This window comes from Vanellus vanellus (assembly GCF_965231255.1).
Source record: "Vanellus vanellus genome assembly, chromosome: 17".
Lineage (NCBI taxonomy): Eukaryota > Metazoa > Chordata > Aves > Charadriiformes > Charadriidae > Vanellus > Vanellus vanellus.
Window position 1 is genome coordinate 1,638,295 of NC_138922.1, and position 22,255 is coordinate 1,660,549.

The window sequence follows — 22,255 nt, forward strand, 5'->3', positions numbered from 1 at the left end:
TCATGTAAAGACTTGAGCTAAGGAAAATTGCTCCCGCACATAAAATAATCATGATCTGCAAAGTGTCTGGGAGGTCCCTGGGCAGCTAGCTGGGTTTTAACTTAGCCCCAGCACAGGGGCTACACCTTGAGGAAATTTTTTTGGAAATGCTGTTTCTATCACTGTTCAATAGGAACCAGCCACAGGAGTAAGAGCTGATGGACACCTTCTGTAGGGCCTTCTGGAAATGGTGCACCTCAGCCGGCTGCTGTTCATCTGTCTGTCCCAGAGGGGGTTTAAATGCCTAAGAGCCAGGGAGTGGAATTTCATCCTGCCCTTTGAAAACCTTTGTGCCATATTGGTTTGGGCTTACTCAGGGCACAGCCTGCCTGCTGGAGAGTTGTCACTAATGCCTGCAGAAGCGCCTCATGGCTTCTTTCAGCAGTGTCCTGGCAGTAGCAGAGCTGCTGTCGTGCTGAACCCCAGCACCGTCTGTCTGTCCTGTAGGGTTTGTCCATGCCTCCTGCAGGATCTTCCTCCCGTTTCCTTTCACTGTTGGGACTCAGTCTGTGTGTAGCTGGAGGAAATCCTGAATCAGGCCCAGAGGCAGTGGATGGTATCGGAGGACAGCTGATGCTGCCCCAACATGGGCTTGTAACGTGTCTTGGTTGCTGTAGGTGTGATGACCTGGAGTGCATTTACAATCAGCTGAGAACAAGGAAGGTCAGGAACATGATGGAGGTGCTGGAGAGAGTCGAGAGCAGCTACGTTCCAGCCTTCAAAGCTATGCTCATGGATGTTGAGGCAGGTGAGATGCTGGGGCAACTTCACCATAATGATGACTTCTGGCCTTTGTCCATAGCCTGGTGTTACTGGTTTCAAGGCCGATGTGGCTGTAACCACACTGGTCATTTGTAGTTTGCTGTGACTGTGAGGACTGCAACCTTTGTTTCTGTCCCTCTCTTTGGTTCATGGCATGAAACTGAGCTGCTTGTGCTTGATCTGCTGCTTTTGTTTCCAGGCTGGGACAAGCTTGATTGCTGATCCATTGAGCCAGACCCTTCCCAAAGGTCAGGGTGAGTGGATTTGGGAATTCACTCTGCTGTAATACAGCATTCATGTTAATCCAGCAGGACTCAGTCCAACTTTCACCAGCTCCTCTGGTGTCAGTCTGCAGGAATGGGGGTTCAGGATAACAGGACAGATCTTGTGGCTAACTGAACCTACTTTGTTAGACTGCCATTTCCCGGGCTTTGGCCACTGCAACCTGAACCTCCTTGCTAAAGCAACAGCAGTTTGCACTTTAGGATGAGGACCTTTGAGCATGAGGATTTCAAGGCCTCTGGTGAAAGCAGGCAGGTGTTGTCACCTGTGTCACACGAGAGGAAAGCAGGGTCCCTGCAGCTGCGTGCAAATTTGGGCAGAGCGGGGCAGAGGCAGAGCTCGGCACCCTGTGTCGCAGCAGTGCGGTGGGGAGGTCTGTCACCTGGGAAGGGGCTGCAGCGGGGAGGGGAGCATGATGCATGGGGAGCACAGCCTCCCGTCGCCCATGTCTGTCCTTGTCCCCATCCAGTAATGCCCTCCCAGGGTGTCGAGGTCTGGCCGGCCCACCTGACCTGCAGAGAGCAGGTCTGAATGTCCCCATGCGTGGCAGCGCTCTCTGTGCTCTCCTTGTTGGGTGGCTGTGGCTGGAGACCGCAGGCTTGCAGCCGGTGGGGTGGGTGACCTGTAGGTGGTGGTGTGCACCAGCAGATCTGCCTTCTCTACCTTACTTTGCTAGGCTGGCACAAAGCAGTAAGGCAAGAGAGCTTTGAGCAAAAAAAAAAAAAACCAAGATTGCATTTCCTACTTTAGGGATTTAAAGACCTTCTTTTTCTTTTTTTTCCATTCATAAGAAGAATAATAAGGAAGGATTATTTTTTGCCTGTAGGTGAAGCAAAATTCTACCTTAAAAAAAATGCAGCTCACTTGAATCAAGCATCATCTTCTTTCTGGTGAACTTTGCTTAGGGCAGTTGAGTCCAGCCAAAGGAAGCACTGCAAATTCCCCTCCATAGTGAAAAACAGTGTAGTCCTGCTGCTCCATCCCCTGTAGACCAACACGACCAACGCTCTGTGTCCATCTTCAACCCAGCTGCTCTCTGGCAAGACAAAACCATTCAGGCTTTGCTAGCTATGTACGTGCTGACAGATAACGCTGTTCTTCACCCCTTCACGTGGAAACGTTTAATCTATTATGGATCTGTATCACATTCTACACAGTGCAATTTATACAGGCTAGAGAAACACCCCTTATATAAGGAGCCAAGAGTTCATTGTCAGACTAATTAATGCTTTAAGGGTCTAATCAAAATACAACAAATATTTGGTTTTAATCTAGTTACAGCAATACTAACCCTAATTGGATAATTTGGACTATAATTGTTAATTTCCATTGCAACACAGTTCAGATTTATATGCACCTGCTTTTAAGTCTCTGCCCCTTTCCCTAGTGTTGTGCTGTCCCTGCTGATGTGGTGGTGCGGCTGTTGTCTTGTCTTCTGTGCTGGGAAGGTGATGGTGATAGTGGGAGTTTCTTCTTCCTTGGTCTTGGGTTTTGGGGGTTATTTTTATATGCATTCAAGCATTTCTGTCACTTCTCTTCGCGTTGGTCCCCAGGTTTAGTTGCACAGTGATCACCTGGTTTTGTTAATGCTTGCACTCTGGGGTAATTCTTCAGAGTAAAACCACATGGCCATACAAAGCTAAGCTGAAGCTTTCAACCGGTCAGACATTAGTTACCTTGCTGTTGACAGGTCTGCTGTTACAACCAGGACAAGTGGGACTGTGGTCATCTGCCCACTGGGCAAGCGGCTGCTATAGCCGAACCTGAGCTAAAATGAGCTCAGTCAAAGACCTGCGATGCTGTATAGCCTGTGACGCTCTATAACCTGTGATGCTATATAGCAAGGCCTGTAGCCTGCTCATAGCGGTATTTTTGGTGCTGCCGGGCACATTCCCTGCAGGTCATTTAGCAGTTGTCAACTCAGACTCTGCCCAAAGCCCTGTCCCTGCTCCCTGTCCCTTGCCATCGTGTCAGTTTATTTCCTGTTCTGGTTACTGCCATAGGTGAGCAATGTTCAAGGGTGAGCAATCTGCAGCACGCAGCTAGGTGAGTGTGCTTTGTGCTCATCAGGACTGTGTTTTCCCAGGCACCTTTCCATCCAGAGTCCAGTATCCAGCTTGTAACCCAGTGCACCACAGCTTGGTGGATCTTACCACTTCTCCCATCTCTCAACACAGCTTTGACTGAAGCTCAGGACATCCACCTGCACCTGACGCCCCTGAAGCGCCACTTGGAGGACATAGAGAGGATCGAGTTCAGCGAGGTGAAGCCTTTCCTGGCCCCCCTGCTCCACGTGGTGTGTTTGATCTGGGTCACCTCCAAGCACTACAACATGCCCATGCGGATAGTAGTGCTGCTCCAGGAAATCTGCAACCTTCTCATTCAGCAGGTGTGTGGCCATGATGCCTGCATTTGCCAAGGGAGGTTCTTTAATGAAGGTCGTGTCTTGCTTCCTTTCCCCCATCCTTCCCTGGCAAAGTGATTCTTAACTTGAGGGGTAGGTTCAAACATGTTCAGTGCAAGAAGTCACTGTTTTCTGTGATGGTAGAAGTGACCTCTCAGGTGTGATTATTTTTATTTATTTTTTTTTCTCTTCCAGGCCCTGGTGTACCTGTCTCCAGAAGACCTTCTGAAAGGGGAGATGGAAGAGAGCCTAAGCAAGGTGCAGCTGGTGCTCAGCATCCTGAACACGTTCAAAGGGGCATTTGAGGAGAGAAGGGAAAAACTGCATACGTATTATGAACCAGGCCAAGAAGTGAGAGAGTGGGACTTCCCTGCCACGATGGTATTTGCAAGGCTGGACAGCTTCCTGAAGAGACTGGAGATGGTGGAGGTGAGACTCTGGTGTTGAAAAATGTTGCAAGCCTTCAGGAGAGCTCTGTAGCTATGAACTCACTTGCTGGCATCTTCCCTTCCTGTAGCTTCACCTGATGCCAGGGGATGGGGCCGCTCCCTTTGCTGTTAGGTCTCCTGTTATAGCAAGGCCAGGACCTTGTTTTACTGTGTCCTGCGCAGTGTGTGTATAAGCTACGCAGTTGTGTCTTTCTGGTCAGGATGGTAGGCATGTCTTTTGTTCCTAAGAACCATGTTGGAGCAAGAGAATGGGGATTACTGGGGGCTGTGGTTTGCATGGCTGTAAATAAAGCAGTGCAATCTCCTACTCCTCCTGTTGCCATCGGAAACACCCTCGAGCTGGGTCCTGCCTGACTTGGAGAGGCCACATGTTCCTCTTGAGGCTGTGCACTGCCTGGCTGAGCCACATGGGCTTGGGGAGGAGTGGGGACACATTCCTCACCAGGTCATCCCTTTGTGGTCTGTCCGGCTGGGTGCTGTGGCTCAGGGGTGTCCAAGGCTTGTCACTCTGAGATGGTCACCTGAGGCAGGGACATCTGGTGTCACCCCTCAGCTCCCAGCATGGCTGAGGACTCCTTGAGCCAGAGGGGACGTTATTCTGCAGAGAGCAGGTCTGAATGTCCCCACGCATGTGAGCGCTCTCTGTGCTCTGCTTGTCAGGTGGCTATGTCTAGAGACTGCAGGCTTACAGACCTTGTGGAAACCTGTTACACAGACACCGTATGTACCTGTTCTCTCTCAGGCAGTTAACAGCACACATTCATCTACTATCCACACACTTCCAAAGTGAATCTCTTTGTTTATTCTTGCCACGTTCCTGGCATGTAGGATCGGATGTGCGGTGTTCAAGCTAGTGATGTTTGCCTGTTCAAAGGGAGGTCTGGGTTGTTTTTCTCCTTCTCTTGTTCTCTGCAGTGGTACAGAAAGTTTTACTTGTTTAAACGCTCTATTTTTCTGCATTCTTTAATTAACTGTGTTGTAAACCGTCATGACTGATGTCTATTTTAAAACTATTCCTAATGACGGTTTCCAATAGGGTTTGTTGTGCAGTAAACCAAATTATGCTGGTCAGTGTAGACAGAAATATAAGTAGACACAGGAGTAACTGCAGGTCATTGTGAGAACAATATGAGTGACAGTAATTATGCACTGTCACTCTGCAAAGGCTCCGGGCAGTGACTGCTCATTGCTTGGATACTACAGATATGGGCTACAGAAAAAAGCCGGCAGGGAGGTATTGAGCTGCACATGCACTGCTGTGGTGGCAGAGCACTGCTTTTTGCCCACTGCCTGTGTCCTCCTTCCGTGGCTGTCCCATACCTCCAGGAACAGTAAAAGGTAGAGTGAGGGCCTGTGGAATGAGCTATAAAATAATAGTTAAAGGCATTGTGTGCACCAGCCTGTTAATCAGGAAACCCTCTGTCTCTCCCCATCTCTATCCCTCCTCCCTTCTTTTCAGGCAACCTTGTAAGACAAAGCAAGGGGCAGCTGTTATTTCTATGTTGGTTTTGCCTTACAAAGTATTTGTTAAAGTGAATGTTCTCTTAATAAATAGAATGCACACATCTGCTGCTTGGCTGGGTCGGCTCTCTGCTTGCAGCCTGTTCACTCAGAAATGGGGCAAGCTTATCAAAGCAGCAATCGTTTAGCTGTCAGGGACCTGAAAGCAGTTGTTCCCTTGGCTGGAAGCTGTTCCTGCTAAGCCCAACCGTGTCAGGAGCTGTAAGTGCACAGTGTCTCCCCGCTGCTGCCTGGAGCATCACGGGGTGGCACCGAAGCCTGGTGACGCCTTGGCATAGTGTGGGAAGCTCTGGGCTGTGTCCTGAGCTGTGACTTATTCAGCAGCCCCTGTCCGAGAGGCACTGACACTGGCTGAACGCTGCCTATTTGGGAGTGAAGCTCTGTACCTGCTTAGCTTTGCATTCAGGGTTGTCCCCTAACCTCAAGTGTGAGCAGGACAGCCACCTATGCTTGAGATCAGCACGTTTCTCCTGGTCCTCTGAGATGACAGTCGTTTGACCAGCCCTACCAAAAGAGATGGATGGGGTGGTGGTGGGGCTGCCCAGTGCTGCTGCTACAGCTGGGTGAGGGGGGTATTTTCCTGGGAGGTGGCACCGCGGGGTCAGGCCCTGCCAGGCTGCAGAGGATGGGCAGGGAAGGATCCATGCACCACTCTCAGTGGAGAGGGCCAGCTGGGCAGGGTCAATAGCACCCGCTTGGACACAAAGAGGTTTTACTGAGCAGGAGTTTTTGCACAGTTCAGGTACCTGTAAACATCGCAGGACCCCTCTTGGTTAAAACCTTTAAATTTGGATTCTTAGTTATGCTGGGTGACATATCAGGGTCTCATATGTTGCTTTGGATCTGTCCTCTAAATACCCTTAAAAGCAGCTTTACAGTTGGCATAGTATTTCCAGTGGCAGCAGCAGGGGGTCCCGCTAGAGAGGGACATGTTATAAGCAGCCATTGATGCCTGTGGCGGGCAGGATCTGGCTCCCCCCTTCCCATTTGGGAGCACCAGTGGTGTGCTTGAGGAGGTCCACTGCCACAGCAGCAAGCTGTTGTGACAACTGTTGTCATTTTCTTTTGTCAACACCTTAACCTGTGTGTGCCTCCATTGACTTTGAAGGATCTCCTGGCAACAGCCTTGGACCTGATGAAGCTGGAAAAGATTGAGTTCAGCGGGATTAAAGGGAAGGCCCTGGGCCAGCAGGTGCTGGACATGTATGAGGAATTCCAGGAGGCGTACAAGGTGTTTGCGGAGCGAACCTATGACTGTCTTGACCTGACCAACACGGTAGGTGGAACCAGCTTGCGGGAATACCAACAGCACATGCATGTTTCTAAAGCAGCAGTTTCCTCTGTGATGGAGCCCTGGCTCATGTGCAGTCCTGCTGACTTCTTCCCAGCTCCTTCGTCCTTCTGATCTGTCACTGTAGGGAACAGGGACCTGCTGGCTTTTCCTGCAGAGATTTGGGAGTTCTTGCAGGTCTATATCCAGCCTGTCTTGCTAGTTCAGGCCCTTAGACCAGTGCAGCTGGAAAACCTGGATTTCCATGCCTTTTACACAAGCATCCTCTGTACATGGTGCTTGCAGGGGTGTGTGAGCTGTACCAACATCCACGTCTCTTTGCTTTCCTGCTCTTGGTACCTAGCTTGCCTTATGAGGGCCAGCTCAGGTAACCTCTGGAGACGTGTTTGGTCTTGTCTAGTTGCATGCATGACATCAGTTGCTCTCAGAATTCAAGGATTCTGTGTTTTATTAGCAGTACTGCTTTATTTAAAGGAATATTCCCAGCCCTCCGGGTAATGGCTGAATGGCCATCCAGATCCCAGATGCTGACATCAGCTTGTGCCGTACAAGCAGGGCAAAGCGAAGGTGCCACGGACTTCCTTATGGTCTATTCAGAAACTCCTGCTCTTGGCTTCAACACTGAGCAGCGTAGCCTGGGTGGGCTATGAAGGAAGGGTGGGAATGACATTTCTGAAAGGGGTCTTTGTCCTATAGTTGTGTCTGATCTCAAGATCTTTGATATCTTCTGCTGCTTGTCCCGTTTACCCTGGGGTCGGTTTGTTGCATCTAGTTAGCAGGACGTAGTTAGGCCTGTCCATGCATCTAGGGAGGGAGTGCTAAACCTGGAGTGGCCATAGAGAAGCTCCATGGTGAGGAGCTCCTGTATCACACTGCTCATGGGGCAACCGTTCATGGCAGACATCCAAGTGGAAGGGCAAAGTCCTCCCTCCAGCAGGCTCCTGCCTCGCTCCCATCAGAAAAGGCTGTGCTGGGGTGCAGGGTGGATGGGCTGGTGGTGGGAGACGGGACTGCTGTGTCCTTCCTTCTGGTGTTGGAACCTGTCTGATGTGGTAATGGGTGGCTTGTGCTTTTGTTCCTGTAGTTCCCGGTACATCTCTGCAGCGAGTGGCACGTCCCCAGTGCTGCCTGGAAGGACCGTGCTGGAAAGCTGCTTGTTCCGTGTCGCCCCTCCTTCAGGAGGGAGGGCAGAGAAAGAGCAGTGACGGTGGCTCTGCAGGAGCTGGCTTGGTTTGAGTGACCCTGTGGCCTTTTGTGTGACTCTGAGTCATGCTCGTTCTTTCAGTGCTTGAGTTTTGTGCCCTCTGTTACTTTATAGAGCCTGTCTTTTTAGCTAAAACATGGCATCTGGTCCTGCTGGAGCTCAGCAGTGATAATAGCAAAAGCTGTTGCCTTATGCTTTGTCCTTTCAGAAAAGAGGCACATGGCCTAATTTTTAGGGGCTTTGTCCAAGCTAGGACAGAAGCACTGAAGTCTCCCAGTTTGTCAAGTTCAGTCTTTGATTTGGGCTCTTTTACCTGTAGGAAAACAAACCTAGATTTTATGCTTGAACCTCAAAGGATTTATTACAGTTGGAGCAAGAAAAGCAGTGCCAGAAGATCATACAAATTACAGAAACACAGAACTGTTGAGGTTGGAAAGGACCTCTGGAGTTCACCTAGTCCATCCTCCCCTGCTCAAAGCAGGATCAGCTAGAGCAAGACTGTGCCCGGTCAGGTGAAATACCTCCAAGGTTAAATAAGGTCCAAAGGGTGGAGACTCCACAGCCTCTCTGGGCAACCTGTGCCAGTGTTTTGGAACTGCCTTTGTTGTTGCCTCCCTTACAGCCACCTGATGTTCAAAACCCGGGCTTGTTTTGGCTTGAAAGTAGATTGGATTTGGAACTCAGCAGGTACACCTGTGGGTTTTCTGAATGGTGGTGTAGTCTTCAGGCCAGGTAGGGGTGGGGAGATAGTCCATCTTCCCTCTAGGCTGAAGTTTGTGCTCGTTGGACTGTGGAAAGCCCTCGGGACCAAAGGAGCCATCCTGGAGGTCCATGATCTCAGCTGTGGGACAGTACAGAAATGTCCTCAGGCTCTGTGGGGCTTTGTCATGCCAGAGGAGTGGTTTAATTCATGGTGAATAACAAGAGTTCCCTGGATCAGGAGGTTGAGGTACCTTCCTGGTGCCATCTTGCAGCCTCATGGCTCACTGTTTTGCCTTCTCGCAGGAGTTTGAGCAAGACGCCTTTGATTTCCACCAGAAAGTAGAAGACATTGACCGACGGCTGGGCACTGTTTTCGTCCAAGCTTTCGATGATGCCTCGGACTTGGAGCACGCCTTCAAGGTTTGTCTGTCACGCCCCTTCTCTTTTGTAGAAGGGAAATCAGGGCACCTACAGTTTACCTTGGTGAGAATCACCCAGAGGAGGGCCGGCAGTGCTGTAGCTACAGGCACTCGGGGCTGGTGTTTGCCAATGGGAATGGGCAGCGGGACAATGAGACTTGTAGCTTTTGGGCTGCTCTTGGTTAGTGATGCTCAGGCTTGAGGGTCCCTCACAAGCTGTCAAGCCGTGGAGCTGGCAGCAGGGTGTTTGCTGAAAGCTTTGGGAGTTTTTTTGCTCTTCTTATTAAGACGCAAACAGAACAGACCTTTGTTCAGTGTTAGAAAGAGTAATCAAATAAATCATTCAAATCAGGCTTTTGGATGCCAGGAGTTTTACTTGTGTCTCTGTCTGTGAGTTGGAGGAAATTATGCTTTTTCTAGGTTTTCCTGGTGAGAACTGCTGTTAAAAACAAGGTGATTATTGTTAATATCAATTTGTTAATATTGTTAATACATGGATGTATTTCAGCTTTGGAAACTGAGGTTTTCTAGAAACAAGGCTGTTTTGTTTACCAACTAATCTATCTTGCAGAAAAGTAAATGGTATTTTCTGAAAAATTTCAATATAACTGTTTGTAGAAAGGACTGTAGAAAGTGATAGCATTTATTTTTCTAAGGTTTTTGAAGAAATAGCAAATTTTGAAGCATTTGAAGAGTGACAGTTGGAATATGAATCACCCACAGAGAAAGTCTGAGCATCTGCCTACAGGAGAGCTGAGGAAGGACTTTTTAGTAGGGCATGTAGCGATAGGATGAGGGGGAATGGCTTTAAACTAGAAGAGGACAGGTTCAGATTGAACATTAGGAAGAAGTTTTTTACTTTGAGGGTGGTGAGGCACTGGAACAGGTTGCCCAGAGAGGTTGTTGAGGCCCTATCCCTGGAAGTATTCAAGGCCAGGCTGGACGTGGCCTTGGGCAACCTGGTCTGGTGGGAGGTGTCCTTGTCTATGGCATGGGGGTTGGAACTCAATGATCTTCAGGTCCTTTCCAACCTAAACCATTCTATGATTCTATGATCTCTGTAACAAAGGGAGGGACTATTTGGAAAAGCAGAGTAAAGAAGAGAAATTTCCCTTTTCCAAAGTGCTCATCGGTGCAGACATCTGGGCTAGTAAGGAAAATCCGAGTGGGTCTCTCTGCAGAAGCCGGGGTTGTGAATTTTTTCCCTTTTCTTGCCCTGTTTCTTTACCCCCACAGTTGCTGGACATGTTCGGGAGTCTTTTGGAGCGACCAGTAATCGCTGCCGATGCTGCTGACAAATACTTTGTCCTCATCAGCATGTTCAGCAGTGCCTTGGACCATGCCAGGCTGATCTACTCCAGGCACATCCAGGCAGAGCTGATGCTCGGTGGGTGGCATGTGCTGAGTAAAATTGATTTTATGGGAAATTGGATTTAGATTAATTTTGGGGGAAAATAATTTGCTTTTTCTAAGGAAACCAAAACTTCCCAAATTGCAAATGTGAGCCTCTATAGCTCCTAGTGGAAATGGAAATGCCTGGGAAAGCTCTGTTCTTATTATTAAAGCAAATAATCTGTTACAGGGAAAATAGCCTTTTTTAAATGTGTATGTGTGATATGTGACTGGGAATGAAGATACATGCCGAGCTTTTTCCCCAGCAAGGCTGTGACAGGGGGTTTCTCTCCACACTTGTGCGCTGCCTCAAACACCCTATGGGACTCGCAAACCCGCTAATGTGCACCCCCATATAAATTTATTGTGTTTCCCTTTTAATGCTTTAAATGCAAAGTATGCGAGTGGGACTCTGTAACCAAGAGTTTAATCAGTCTTTTCCAGGTTTATTATTTCCCATGAACATTGGCATAGGAGGGAATGGGTAGGTTCCTATGAGGTTATGAGGATTAGAGCGTGCATTTTTAACAATAACCCATTTACTTGCCTCAGAAAGACTGTACTGGAACCAGGCAACTCCAGAAGAGGCAGCACTGCTGGAACCAGTGTAGGTTAACAGAGGGAGTGGAGAGATTCACAGAGGAGTTCATCACTTGCTGTGAATTTGAGGGGTGTTGTTCTGTGGGTGTTAGACAAGATGGTCAGAACTAGCTCCTGGTCAGAAATCCCTACATCAGTCTCTGTGGGGAGCAGGGAATGCATCCCAGGCAAAGGATGCCTCTGTACCGGCTCTGCTCCTAACACATGCTGGGCTTCTCCTTTGATCTCGGGCCCTTGTTCAAGGTCCAGAGGCACTCGGAGACTTGCCCTGGTGACAGACCTACGTCAATGTAGCAGGTGCTTGGATTTAAGGCAGGAAGCTGAGAAGTCAGAGCAGTTGAGTTGCTTTTGGTGTATCTTTGGGGTTACAAGTGCAGTGTTCAGTCAAATGCTGTTTCAATGTGCCTTCCCCAGGATCCCCCCCTGTGCACAAGAACATGCCACCGGTAGCTGGAGCGCTGGCCTGGGCTCGGGAGCTGCAAGCACGAATCCAGGTGCCATTTGGTCACTTCAGGCACATCCCACATCTGTGCGTGTCTGTTCCAGCTAAGTTGCTTTATGACCATCTTGATATCTTCTCTCTAATCAATCTGATTTTCTTTCTGTGTTGAACATGATCCCATGGTTATAGCTGAAATAATTCTGAGTCAAAGAGGTGTGAAGTGATTGCACTGGTGCTTTTCAGCTTCTCTGCAATCGTTTTTTTTAAGAAACTCATTAATTGGATTTGTTTTGAAGTGGTTAAGAGGCACAGTGGGATAGTACATGGGCTATTCAGCTTTCAGACGTAGTCCTAGGTTGCAATGGAAAGAGGTATTGAAACCTTTCCCACTGCGATCCCACTCAGCCTGTGCTCCAGGACCTCCCTGGGAGCAGTCCCGCCCTTGGCTGCAAGCCCTGGTTTTCACGTCATCCAAGCTGTGAAGGGCAGAAAGGTGCTGGACTGAACTCATCTAAGATGGATTGTCGGAGTTGAGTTTCCAGGTTGATGAACAGATGAGGACTTGGCTGGGCACTGGTAGAAGACAACTTGTTCAGCATTAAACAAAGGGGCAATCTCCCAATATCAAGGAAAGAAGCTTGTGTTGGAATACTTATCACCCGAATGCTTGTTATTGTGGGTGGTCTTGGAGAAACATGACCCCACACTTGCAGCTGCCACATCTCATGGCACTGTATGAGACAGCATTTAAGAGCTCTGTAAGCAAAGCAGCGTTGGACTTAGGACAATTAAAGATGTTCCTGTGACTACACCTTGTGGTTCACAGGAATGGCTTTACTTGTGCTGGACAGGATTCTGAGTAAATGGATCAACTTTTTATATGTGCTTGACCAAAATAAGCCATTTCCATCGCTGTGCAATACTTGCAGCCTTCTCTCACAGTGTATTGCCATTGTGTCTTTCAGTGCACAGTTATTCTACAGCAATAAAGGCATCAGTGCAATGAAGCAGGCTCTTGGACCGTTCCCAGCACAGAGCTCACGTTATCATGTCTGGGTTGAATCTGAATGGCAGATTTTGTAAGCCATGAAGAAGGATGCAGATCTGCATTTTTCATTGGTTTTTCTTACCTCTGTTTAGAGCATTTAATAACATGCCCTGCAGCGGGGGTGATGTTATGCTGTTTCCTACATGCAGCTTGAAAGGGAAAAAGGATTAAAAAGGCAAAACAAAGATGGTTTTGCTGGGGTTTACTAAGGGGGCTTGTTTACTTCTAGAGGGTTATCAGCAGTTGGCCAGTGGTGACTCCTCAGGTGCTTCCTTTGCTAGATTTTGTTTAAGTTAATTCAGGTTTTGTCAAAACGTCCTCCAAAATCAACAACCATTTTCAGGAAAGCTTGGATATTAGAAGGATGGGATGGGATGGGATGGGATGGGATGGGATGGGATGGGATGGGATAGAATATTTCAGTTGGAAGGGTTCATACGGCATACAGAAGGATTCATACAGCAATCATCTAGCCCAAGTGCCTGACCACTTCAGGGCTCACCAAAAGTCAAAGCATGTTATTAAGGGCATTGTCCAAATGACTCTTAAACACTGACAGACTTGGGGCATTGACCACCTCTCTAGGAGGCCTCTTCCAGTGTTTGATCACCCTCTCGGTAACGAAGTGCTTCCTTATGCCCAGTTCCCTCCCCTGATGCAGCTTTGAACCATTCCCACGCGTCCTGTCCCTGGATTCCAGGGAGAAGAGCTCAGCACCTCCCTGTCCACGTCACCTCCTCAGGAAGCTGTAGAGAGCACCCCTCAGCCTCCTTTTCCCCAAACTGGACAAACCCAGAGTGCTCAGCTGTTCCTCACAGGACATGCCTTCCAGCCTTTCACCAGCTTTGTTGTCCTCCTCTGGACGCATTCAAGCACCTTCACATCCTTCTTAAATAGTGCGGCCCAGAACTGCACACACTATTCAAGGTGAGGCTGCACCAACACTAAATGCAGTGGGAAACGGGAGCACACGTCTGATGAGGAGCGGCTGAGGGAACTGGGGGTGTTCAGCCTGAAGAAAAGGAGGCTGAGGGGAGACCTTCTCGCTCTCTACAGCTCCCTGAAAGGAGGGTGCAACGAGTGGGGGTCGGTCTCTTCTCCCAAGGAACAGGCAATAAGACAAGAGGAAATGGCCTCAAGTTACACCAGGGGAGGTTTAGATTGGATATTAGGAAAAATTTCTTCACCAAAAGGGTTGTGAAGCATTGGAACAGGCTGCCCAGGGCAGTGGTGGTGTCGCCGTCCCTGGAGGTGTTTAAAAGACCTGTAGATGTGGTGCTGAGGGACATGGGTTAGTGGTGGTTTTGGCAGTGTTACGTTGATGGTTGGACTCAATGATCTTCAAGGTTCCTTCCAACCCAGACAATTCTATGATTTGATGAAATATTGTAGATGAAACAGTGGGGAAAAGATGGCCTTATAAGAATGACTGTGGCTGGCTGCCTGCCTGGGTTCGGAGGCAGTTGTATAGCCCGGGCAGCATGGCCAGGGCTCTGCCCCCCACGCTCTGGGATGCCTTTGCTCTTCCCTAACCCCTGTGGTTTGAGGGGCACAAATTTGGCACCGCAAAGAGCTGCATCTAGCAGGAGCCACATGCTGCTTCCTTTTGAGCCTTTTTGACCTTAGGAAGTGCTGGCTGGTAAGTGGCAGTTGCCGTGCTCTGTGCAGGTATGGGGTGTGAACCAGCAGCACTGAGCCCTTCCTCCCCCAGTATGTGGTTCCCGTATTGCAGGTTGCTGTGCAGACACCCGAGAAAGAGCGCACTGGGTCTTGGGTAGCCTTTGTACAGTGAAATGATTTTTGGTGATGTGACGGGGATGAAATCCAAGGTCCCCAGCCAGTTACAGCTCACCTGCAAACTGGTGGGTGATCTTGGGGAGGGGTAGATACAAATTACAGCCTTACAGGACGAAACATAGTGCTGAGCTTGTCTGTTGTGTTACCAGCTACCTGGACTCTGCTGAAGGAAGAAGGGTGATACAGAAGTATGAAGAAATGATCCAGCTGCTCAACAGGTAAGTGGTGACTCAGGCAAGGCTGTAACTGCATGAAAAAATATTCTTTTCCTCTAAGCCACCTCCCTGCACGTTTGCCAGCCCAGGGCCTGGGAATGTCCCTTTCTGAGCCAGAGGGAATTTTCTGATGAGAGAGGAGGAGGAATCCGGTTGGTATATACCACAGCTTTCCTGTGACATCTTGAAATGAGAAGTCTGCATGGGAAAAATTGGAGCCGTGCAGCCTAGCAGAAATGTTGAAACAAGCTTCTCCTGGAGGTAGAAGCTGCTGTGGTGGAAAACCTGGGCTGACTAGAAGTCTCAATCCTCTGTACCCCTTTGCAGAGTGTATTTACAGTGGCTGTAACGTGTATATTCCACAACCTGGAGTGGGATTCACTGCCCCTGATTCAGTATCTTATAATTTGATGGTTAAATCTGAACTGTTCATTCTGGGCTTTCTCTTGGGAAGAGCCATCTCCCCAGGAAAGAGATGTCTCTGCAGGGCCTGGTGTCAGTCAGAGATGAAGGGAGCTGAGATATCTGGCTGCTGGGTACTGCAGGGCCGTTGGAGGGAGCCCTGTTCCTGATTACCAAAGCAAAGGCTGAGTAATTATGGTACAGCCTTTCAGAAGGGAGCAGAAGACCAACAGCGGATCCCGGGTGACTTCAACAGAGATGGTGTTTTCTGGGTGACATTTCCCAAAGGCGCTTAGGTGACAACATGATTCAGAAGAGACTTTGTTGCTTGGGTGGTTGGGACTGTCCATGCCCTGTGAGGTACCAGCACCCCTGTTCAGCCCTCTGTGTTTCCATCCCCATTGGTGGCACTGAGCTCTCAAAGAGCTGAATTTCCCTGAGGCTGACCGTCTCTCTGTGGTGACTCAGAGAAGGTGAAGGCAACTACATCCATCCCCGGCGTTTGTGTGGGTTTAGGCACCCATCCTGCTTAGACACTTTGGAAATGTCCAGTAGCTGCTGTTACTTTAGGCTAAGTGCATTTTGAAAGGCTGTCTCCAAATCTGAATCCTCTGTTAAAAATGGTACTTGAGAGATCTTTGCCCTGCTGACTCGATGCTGTCACTGGTTTTTGGGTGTTTGTCTTTGAAGCCACGTTGCTCATGGAGATGGTGTGGATGGGTTTTTAATATTCCTTCACATTCCTTAGTCCTCGGAAGTGGACTTAGCTTTCATGCCTTGGTCTGCTGGCTTGTAGCTACCTGGTGGATGTTTCTTTTTTCCTGGCAGATACCAAGAAAAGCTCTATGCAGGCTGGTCCCAGACCGTCTCTGAAAAATCACAGTACAACCTTACTCAACCTCTCATCCGTCGAGATCCAGAAACCAAATTGATCACAGTCAATTTTGATCCTCAGGTAAAAACAGCTGTCGGTTAGCTTTCCCGCTGCCTGCGGGCATGTCTCCAAGCTGTGCCCCACTGTGCGCGGGAGGTCTGGTGGGATTCGTACTAGATCCATGGAACCCCTTCTGTGATGAGTAACATGAATTTACCATTCTCTTTGTGGGCTCTATCTCCTGGTACAATATCAGGATTATAGTTTAAGCACAGCACATTCTAGTTAAAGCCAGTGGCAGACAGCCTCTGAGTAGCCTAATGTTTAACTGGTGTTGCAGTCTCCAGACCAGATTTGATACTGGTGTGGGGAGTGTTGGGGCATCAGCTACAGAGGTGGGTTTGTGTATCTGAAATCTGAGCTTCCTGAAAGGGTATGTAAAACCCAGGAAAGTTGGGGGTTTTTTGTTACCCCAATGTTGTGGCTGTTGGATTATTTTGGTGCATGAGGCTTTAAGGTCTTTTCTCTGTACCCTAGAGCTCCCCTAAAGCCTGTCTGCAGCACAGGGAGGATTGACCATCCGTCTTGCCCAAAACAGAAGCAGGGGTCCAAGCCAGCAGTGTGCACAGATGGGTTGAAAGCTTCTGGGGCCTGGTGGGAGCCAGGGTCTGTCAACTGTAGAATCATATAATGGTTTAGGTTGGAAAGGACCTGAAGATCATTGAGTTCCAACCCCCCTGCCACAGGCAGGGACACCTCCCACCAGACCAGGTTGCCCAAGGCCACGTCCAGCCTGGCCTTGAACACCTCCAGGGATGGGGCCTCAACAACCTCTCTGGGCAACCTGTTCCAGTGCCTCACCACCCTCAAAGTGAAAAATTTCTTCCTAATGTTTAATCTGAACCTGTCCTCTTCCAGTTTGAAGCCATTCCCCCTCATCCTATCGCTACATGCCCCAGTAAAAAGTCCTTCCCCAGCTCTCCTGTAGGCCTCATTTAGGTACTGGAAGGCCGCAATAAGATCTCCCCAGAGCCTTCTCTTCTCCAGGCTGAACAGCCCCAAACCCCAACTCTAAAAATGCCATTTGCTGGGGAGGCACTGAATCTCAGGGGCCTGGGAAACGTTGGCATCAGAAACTTCCAGTGTTCCCTGGGACATGCTGCTGTTAAAGGAAAGTGTTTAGGTTTTAGAGCTCAGTCAAGCTTGGCCGTCAGTCAAAGGATTTGTCTGTCTCCTTGGAAGCTCTTTGCAACGGTGGGAGCCAAATGGCCCCAGGGGATGTTTTCCACCCCTCGCCCTGGTGACAGGTTTTGGAGCCTGTGATGTGCTGAGCATGCCTGTTCTCAGCTCCAGTCTTTGAGTGCTTCTGCACTGCTCTCCTCAGCTTTCCATTCTGAGGACTGCTTGAGGTCCCAAAGTGCCTGCTTAGCTTCATGCCCTCCAGAATAGATAGGAGCACATAATTTTTCCTAGAGGGAAGTTGTATTTCCAACCCTTTAACATGGAAGAGTCTTCCAGAGCTCACCTTCCATGGAGGAGAGGGAAAGCCCATGGTGGGGATGTCCCTGAAAGTGCAAAGAAGAGAGAGGAGCTTGGTTCTATCTCACTTGCCCTCTTGCTTCCGCAATCCCCTGGTTTTCCTTTTCCTCCCACTCCATCCTCCTTCAGCCACCTTTTCAGAGTGCCCCCTGCACTTTCTTTCCTCTTCTTGTCATCGTGTTCGTTGTCCCTTTAGTATTGTAGATACTCTGAGTGTGTTACGACTTCTCTCCCTGTCTTGCGCTGCCTGTTCCTCCCCTCTGCCATCCCTTCAGAGGGAGCGTGCTTCCCAGGTGCCTTTGCCAGTTCTGCTGGATGTTGGGTTTTGGCTGATGTCAGGCAGTGGTGGAGAGGTTTCAGTAACCCCCTGCCTGTCACCCAAGGCAGTGACAAAGGCTTCTGGTCATGCAGTCCCTGCGCTTGTGGCTTCACCTGCTTCTCTTCATACCTGCAGCTTTCCGGTTTCACTATTGAAAATAGGGGCAGAGAACTGGGACTAGAGGGCATGAATGGGATGGGATAAGAGAGAGGTTTCTTCCCCACGTCACAGGAGATGATAATACAATCAACCAAGCTAAGGGAAAGGTGATTTTTAGGGAGCTGCACCCCAGCCTCAACCACAGCCAGGAGTGGTCCTCACCCCTGCCGTTGCCCATACAGCGTACCTAATTTCTGTCACCCTGTCAACATGTGCATTTCCAGGAGCATTTTACCTCGCACTGGGCACTAAACTGAGCAAAGATTTTTAGTCTTAGAAGTGATACATCGCACTAGAAGACCTTGCTGCTCCCTTTGTTGCAGGGATGCATTTGTACTTGGGTTTATAATTTAATAATTCCCCTCAATCTGGTCCCATCGCAACTCAAACATGCATTGGCACTGAGTGCTTTTGGTTGGTCTGGGAGAAGTCTCCAGCAGAAGTCTTTAGTGGAAGGTGGCCATAGGAGGATTTGAGTCACTGGGTTTGGGGCCATGGTGCATATATATATATATATATATTTTTTTTTTTTTAATGCCAGTCAGCCCAGCAAACCAACAGACCTGGAACCATTTTATCTTTCACTTAGATAACTGCGAAGCTCCACTTGTAGGCATGGTATTGCTGAAGGACTCTTATTGATGGGGATAACTGAGAGGACCAGAGATCATCATGGCTTTTAGAGACTGCATAGAGTTTACTGTCTGGGTAGTTAACAGAGCTGTCTGTCTTTGCTTGGGAAGAAAACCAGAGGCAAAGATCAATGGGAGACAGATGGTATGGAGTAGGAGGTGTCCAGACCCTTTTCAGAGCATTCTGCTTTGTGACTAAAACAGCAGGAAACCCCTAAGATGCTCAGAATTGATTGGAGAGTGTCTGCCAGATAAATGAGGAGGATTGTCCCACGTTCAGCTCTCTGCCTTGTTTCTCCAGCTGGTTTCGGTGCTGAGGGAGGTGAGCTACCTGTCTGGCAGCCAGATGGGAGCTGTCCCACCAACAGCAGCAGCAATCTACTCCTCCAAGGAATCATTCCGGCAGATGGTGGCCAACTTGGAGCTGATGGTGAACAGATACAACAAGGTCGTGAAGACAGTTCTGGAGGTCGAATACCCTCTAATACAGGGGCAGCTGTGGGATATTGACTTGAAGCTGAAAGAGGCAGAAGAAACACTGAACTGGAAGATGGAGGGTGAGCTAGCTCTGTGTTAGGGGCAAAGAGTGCATACACTTGGGTCTCATCAGATTCCCCCATGGGCCCAACCTCTGTCACCGGGTTCCCAGCTGCAGTTCCCAGTGAGGGGAGGGGACTCTCCAGTAGAGCCAGCACTGGGGAGATGAAGGGCAGCCCCAGCTTGCCTGCTCCATTCCATGTTCTCGTGATCTGCTGGGACTGTGGACAGGATCCTGCTCCCTTCAGGGGCAGCCTGGGCTTTTGGAGAGGGGAGGTTGCCCTGTAAGCAGTGCCGCCAAGGAGATGGCAAGATTTGGGTTTGCAAGAGCTGACAAAGCTGGGGTTGAAGCATCTGCTTGCTGCCTGTGCTGGCTCCCCTGTGCCAGCCCAAGTGACCCGTTGTGTGGCTGCGTGCCTGTGTCCCCAAGGCACTGCTTTCTCACCCGGTTGTGCAGGGAGTGGGAACCAACTGGCACTGGGGTGGACTTGTCCCAGTGAGAGCCAGGGCTACCTTGTTATCTTTTCCAGAAGGATGAAATACTGCAGCTAGAGGTGGGTTTGTGCACCGTGACTTCGGGATGATTTAACCAGTGGTCTTGCTTGATCAGTTTTAACTGCAAAGCAGAGAGGAGGAAGACAATTTGTTTGCTCTTGGTGAAAGCAAACTGCTCATGGGTGGAATATATATTTCTGTCATCAGGTTTGTGGTATGAACAGGAACAAGTGTCCTCCCTTGGGAACATGCAGAGCAGAAGTCCTCACGCTGAAAAACTCTTTTTCCATTGCACGATAAAGATGAAGGGATTTTCCTGCAGATGAACCTTAAGTTCCCTGCATCTAAATGCAGCCCGTGCTGGTGATACCTGGGGCTAGCACAGCCCATGTGTGAGGGGTGTGGGTCCCTGCTCTAGCGATGGTGGTGGGACACTCAGCCTGTTGTACTCCTCCTCTCCATGCTGCTCTCTCTGGTAGCCAGTGGGAGATCAAACCCGGGTAAAGAGAAGTGGGAACTGTCGGACATCCCTGTGGTGGTGGTACTCCTGGCAGAAAGCAGAGGCTGCGGCTGTCTGTACCATGGCTTGTTGGGGTAGGAGGGAGCTAGAAGAGGCTCTGTTGGTCGAGGTGGTAAGTCTCTTGTGTTAATGGTGGGTGAGAAATACATGAGACCACAGGGAAGAAGTCAGAGGCTGGTCTGAAGTAGGGTGCGCAAGAGCTTGGCCCAGCAGCTCTGAAAACAAGTAGTCAATCATCTCGTTTTTTACCAGGTGTCTGGGATCACATCTCCATGGTGATGGATGGTGTCTGTGACCTTGCACGGAGGATACAGAACGCCAAAAACAACGTTGAGGAAATCCAGACCATCGTGCAATCATGGGTGTCGCCCATATTTGAGAGGAAAGATTGTAAAAGGGAATCACTGCTAAGCCTAGAGGACTGTCAGGACCGTCTGGAAAGGCGTTACAGCCTCGTCAGAGAGTCAGGGCAGAGGATTCATTTGCTGGTGAAGGTAAGAGGGGACCTTTCCCAGGGGTTTCCTGGCTCTTCATAGGCTCTGCGTGTCTCTCTGCTCTGTTGAAAATGTCCAGAGCTGTTTCACCTCAAAATTAACTCCCTTAACCCATTTGGAAATCTTACCCAGTGTTAATTAACGGTAACTTTGATGAGTGAGCTGGTATGGCTGTGTGGTGTGGGGCTGCTGGCTGGGCACCACTGGGCACCCAATTCGGGGCAGGGATGGGAACAGCCGCAGCGAAGGGGTCTGGCTGCCTGTCCTGGCTGTTGTGGAGCCACTAGAGGGGAGTCGTGCATCAGGCTTTGGGATCCTGCTCAGAGGAAAAATCCCCCTCCAAAATATTTATCTGAAAATAGAGAGGCAGCTGGCTGTCTCTGACCTTTCTGTTTCAGACTTGTCCCTCTGTAGGAGCAGGGGGTGATGCTGGCAGTCCAGGGAGAAGCTGAGCAACAGGAGAAAAGCTGCTGTCCGAAACCTCGGTGCTTTCCAGCAGCTTTGCCAAAGCTGAGACTCCTCTTTGCAGGCCAGGAGATAGGCCAAAGCTCTGCTCCTCACCTGCCCAGAGCGAGGTGTTATGCATGTCAGGGACAGAACCTTGGCCTGGAGGGAGTTGGATTTTAGATCCAGTCCTCTCCTGAGGGTCACCAGAGGCCTTGGACTCTGGAGAGAACCGTCTGACTCTTGCTGGGACACTGAGGTCTTGTTGCTCACCTTACCTTGTTGTCTGCAGCCAGCCCTGGACCTCTAACCCCCTTCTCTGCACACTGAACCCATGGTGAGGATTTTACCATGTCCATGTTGTTCTGCTGCCACAGCTGTAACAGGCTCAGCCACCTCCAGCCACCACCCAAAAGACCAGAGCATTTCTTAGATTGGCCAAGGAGAATATGGGGTTGTGGTCATGGCAGGAGGGCTGGCACCACTGGCGTGGTGGCACCATCAGCGCTGCTCACAGGGGCAGGACCAACTGCAAAGCAGCATGAAGGTCCTGGGGAGGGAAAGGCACCATGGCCTAACACAGGGTGTCCCCATGCCTCTGCCCTGCTTTGCTGGTCAAGCCTGAAGGAGCTGCAGCAGAGGGGCCAAGACCTGGTCTTCTGGGCTTCCCTTGGTTGTTCCAAGTCTTCCTGAGGGTGGGTGAGTCTTGAGGCTGCTGAGAGAAGCACAGTGAGGTACGTGTACCAACAGGCAGGACAGTTAGATGCTGGCTTTCATTGCCCTTCTTTCACCAGGATGAGGCCTCTGGAGTAAAGGCTCGGTAAAACACCAGTAATAAGGGGACATTATCAAATATGGGGACAGAGAATGGTGAAGAGAGGGTGGTGCTTTCAGACAGGCGTTCCCGCAGAGTTCATTCCTATGAAGTTCCCCTTTCTCTGGTGTCAGCAAAATGTGGCCTGGGTGAGTCTGCAAGGGGCCAGAGCCCTGGCTTGCTCTTTTGGGACTTTAAGCACCCAGCTACGACCTGTCAAACTGGGGAGCAGCAATTTTAGGTTGGCTCAAGCCCAGCTGGCAATGGTGCTCTATCGTGCGGGCCAAGCTGCCATGCCAGGACTGGGATTGGCACCCTCTCCTGTGCCCCCATACGTGGAATGCTGCCAATGTCGACCCCCTGGCAACAGGCAGTGCATGTTGATTTCTCCTCACTGTAAGCTGGACCTTATTTTTTTTGAGACCATACCTGTGTTGAGAGCCCCTGGCAGGCTTAGGA

The 22,255-nt window shown here is 49.8% G+C and overlaps 1 protein-coding gene across 1 annotated transcript in view; it reads left to right on the forward strand.

The window, feature by feature from the left end:
• The window catches only part of DNAH9 (dynein axonemal heavy chain 9), a gene marked incomplete at both ends in the record, with an annotated part of 232,270 nt that overhangs the window by 6,785 nt on the left and 203,230 nt on the right, over positions 1–22,255 (forward strand). Inside the window, 11 exons of the mRNA XM_082492287.1 lie at positions 657–787; positions 3,261–3,472; positions 3,683–3,916; positions 6,566–6,733; positions 8,958–9,074; positions 10,310–10,460; positions 11,480–11,594; positions 14,502–14,570; positions 15,798–15,924; positions 18,794–19,049; positions 20,297–20,538. Coding sequence (XP_082348413.1) covers positions 657–787; positions 3,261–3,472; positions 3,683–3,916; positions 6,566–6,733; positions 8,958–9,074; positions 10,310–10,460; positions 11,480–11,594; positions 14,502–14,570; positions 15,798–15,924; positions 18,794–19,049; positions 20,297–20,538 — 1,822 coding nt within the window. The remainder of the gene's footprint in view (positions 1–656; positions 788–3,260; positions 3,473–3,682; positions 3,917–6,565; positions 6,734–8,957; positions 9,075–10,309; positions 10,461–11,479; positions 11,595–14,501; positions 14,571–15,797; positions 15,925–18,793; positions 19,050–20,296; positions 20,539–22,255) is intronic.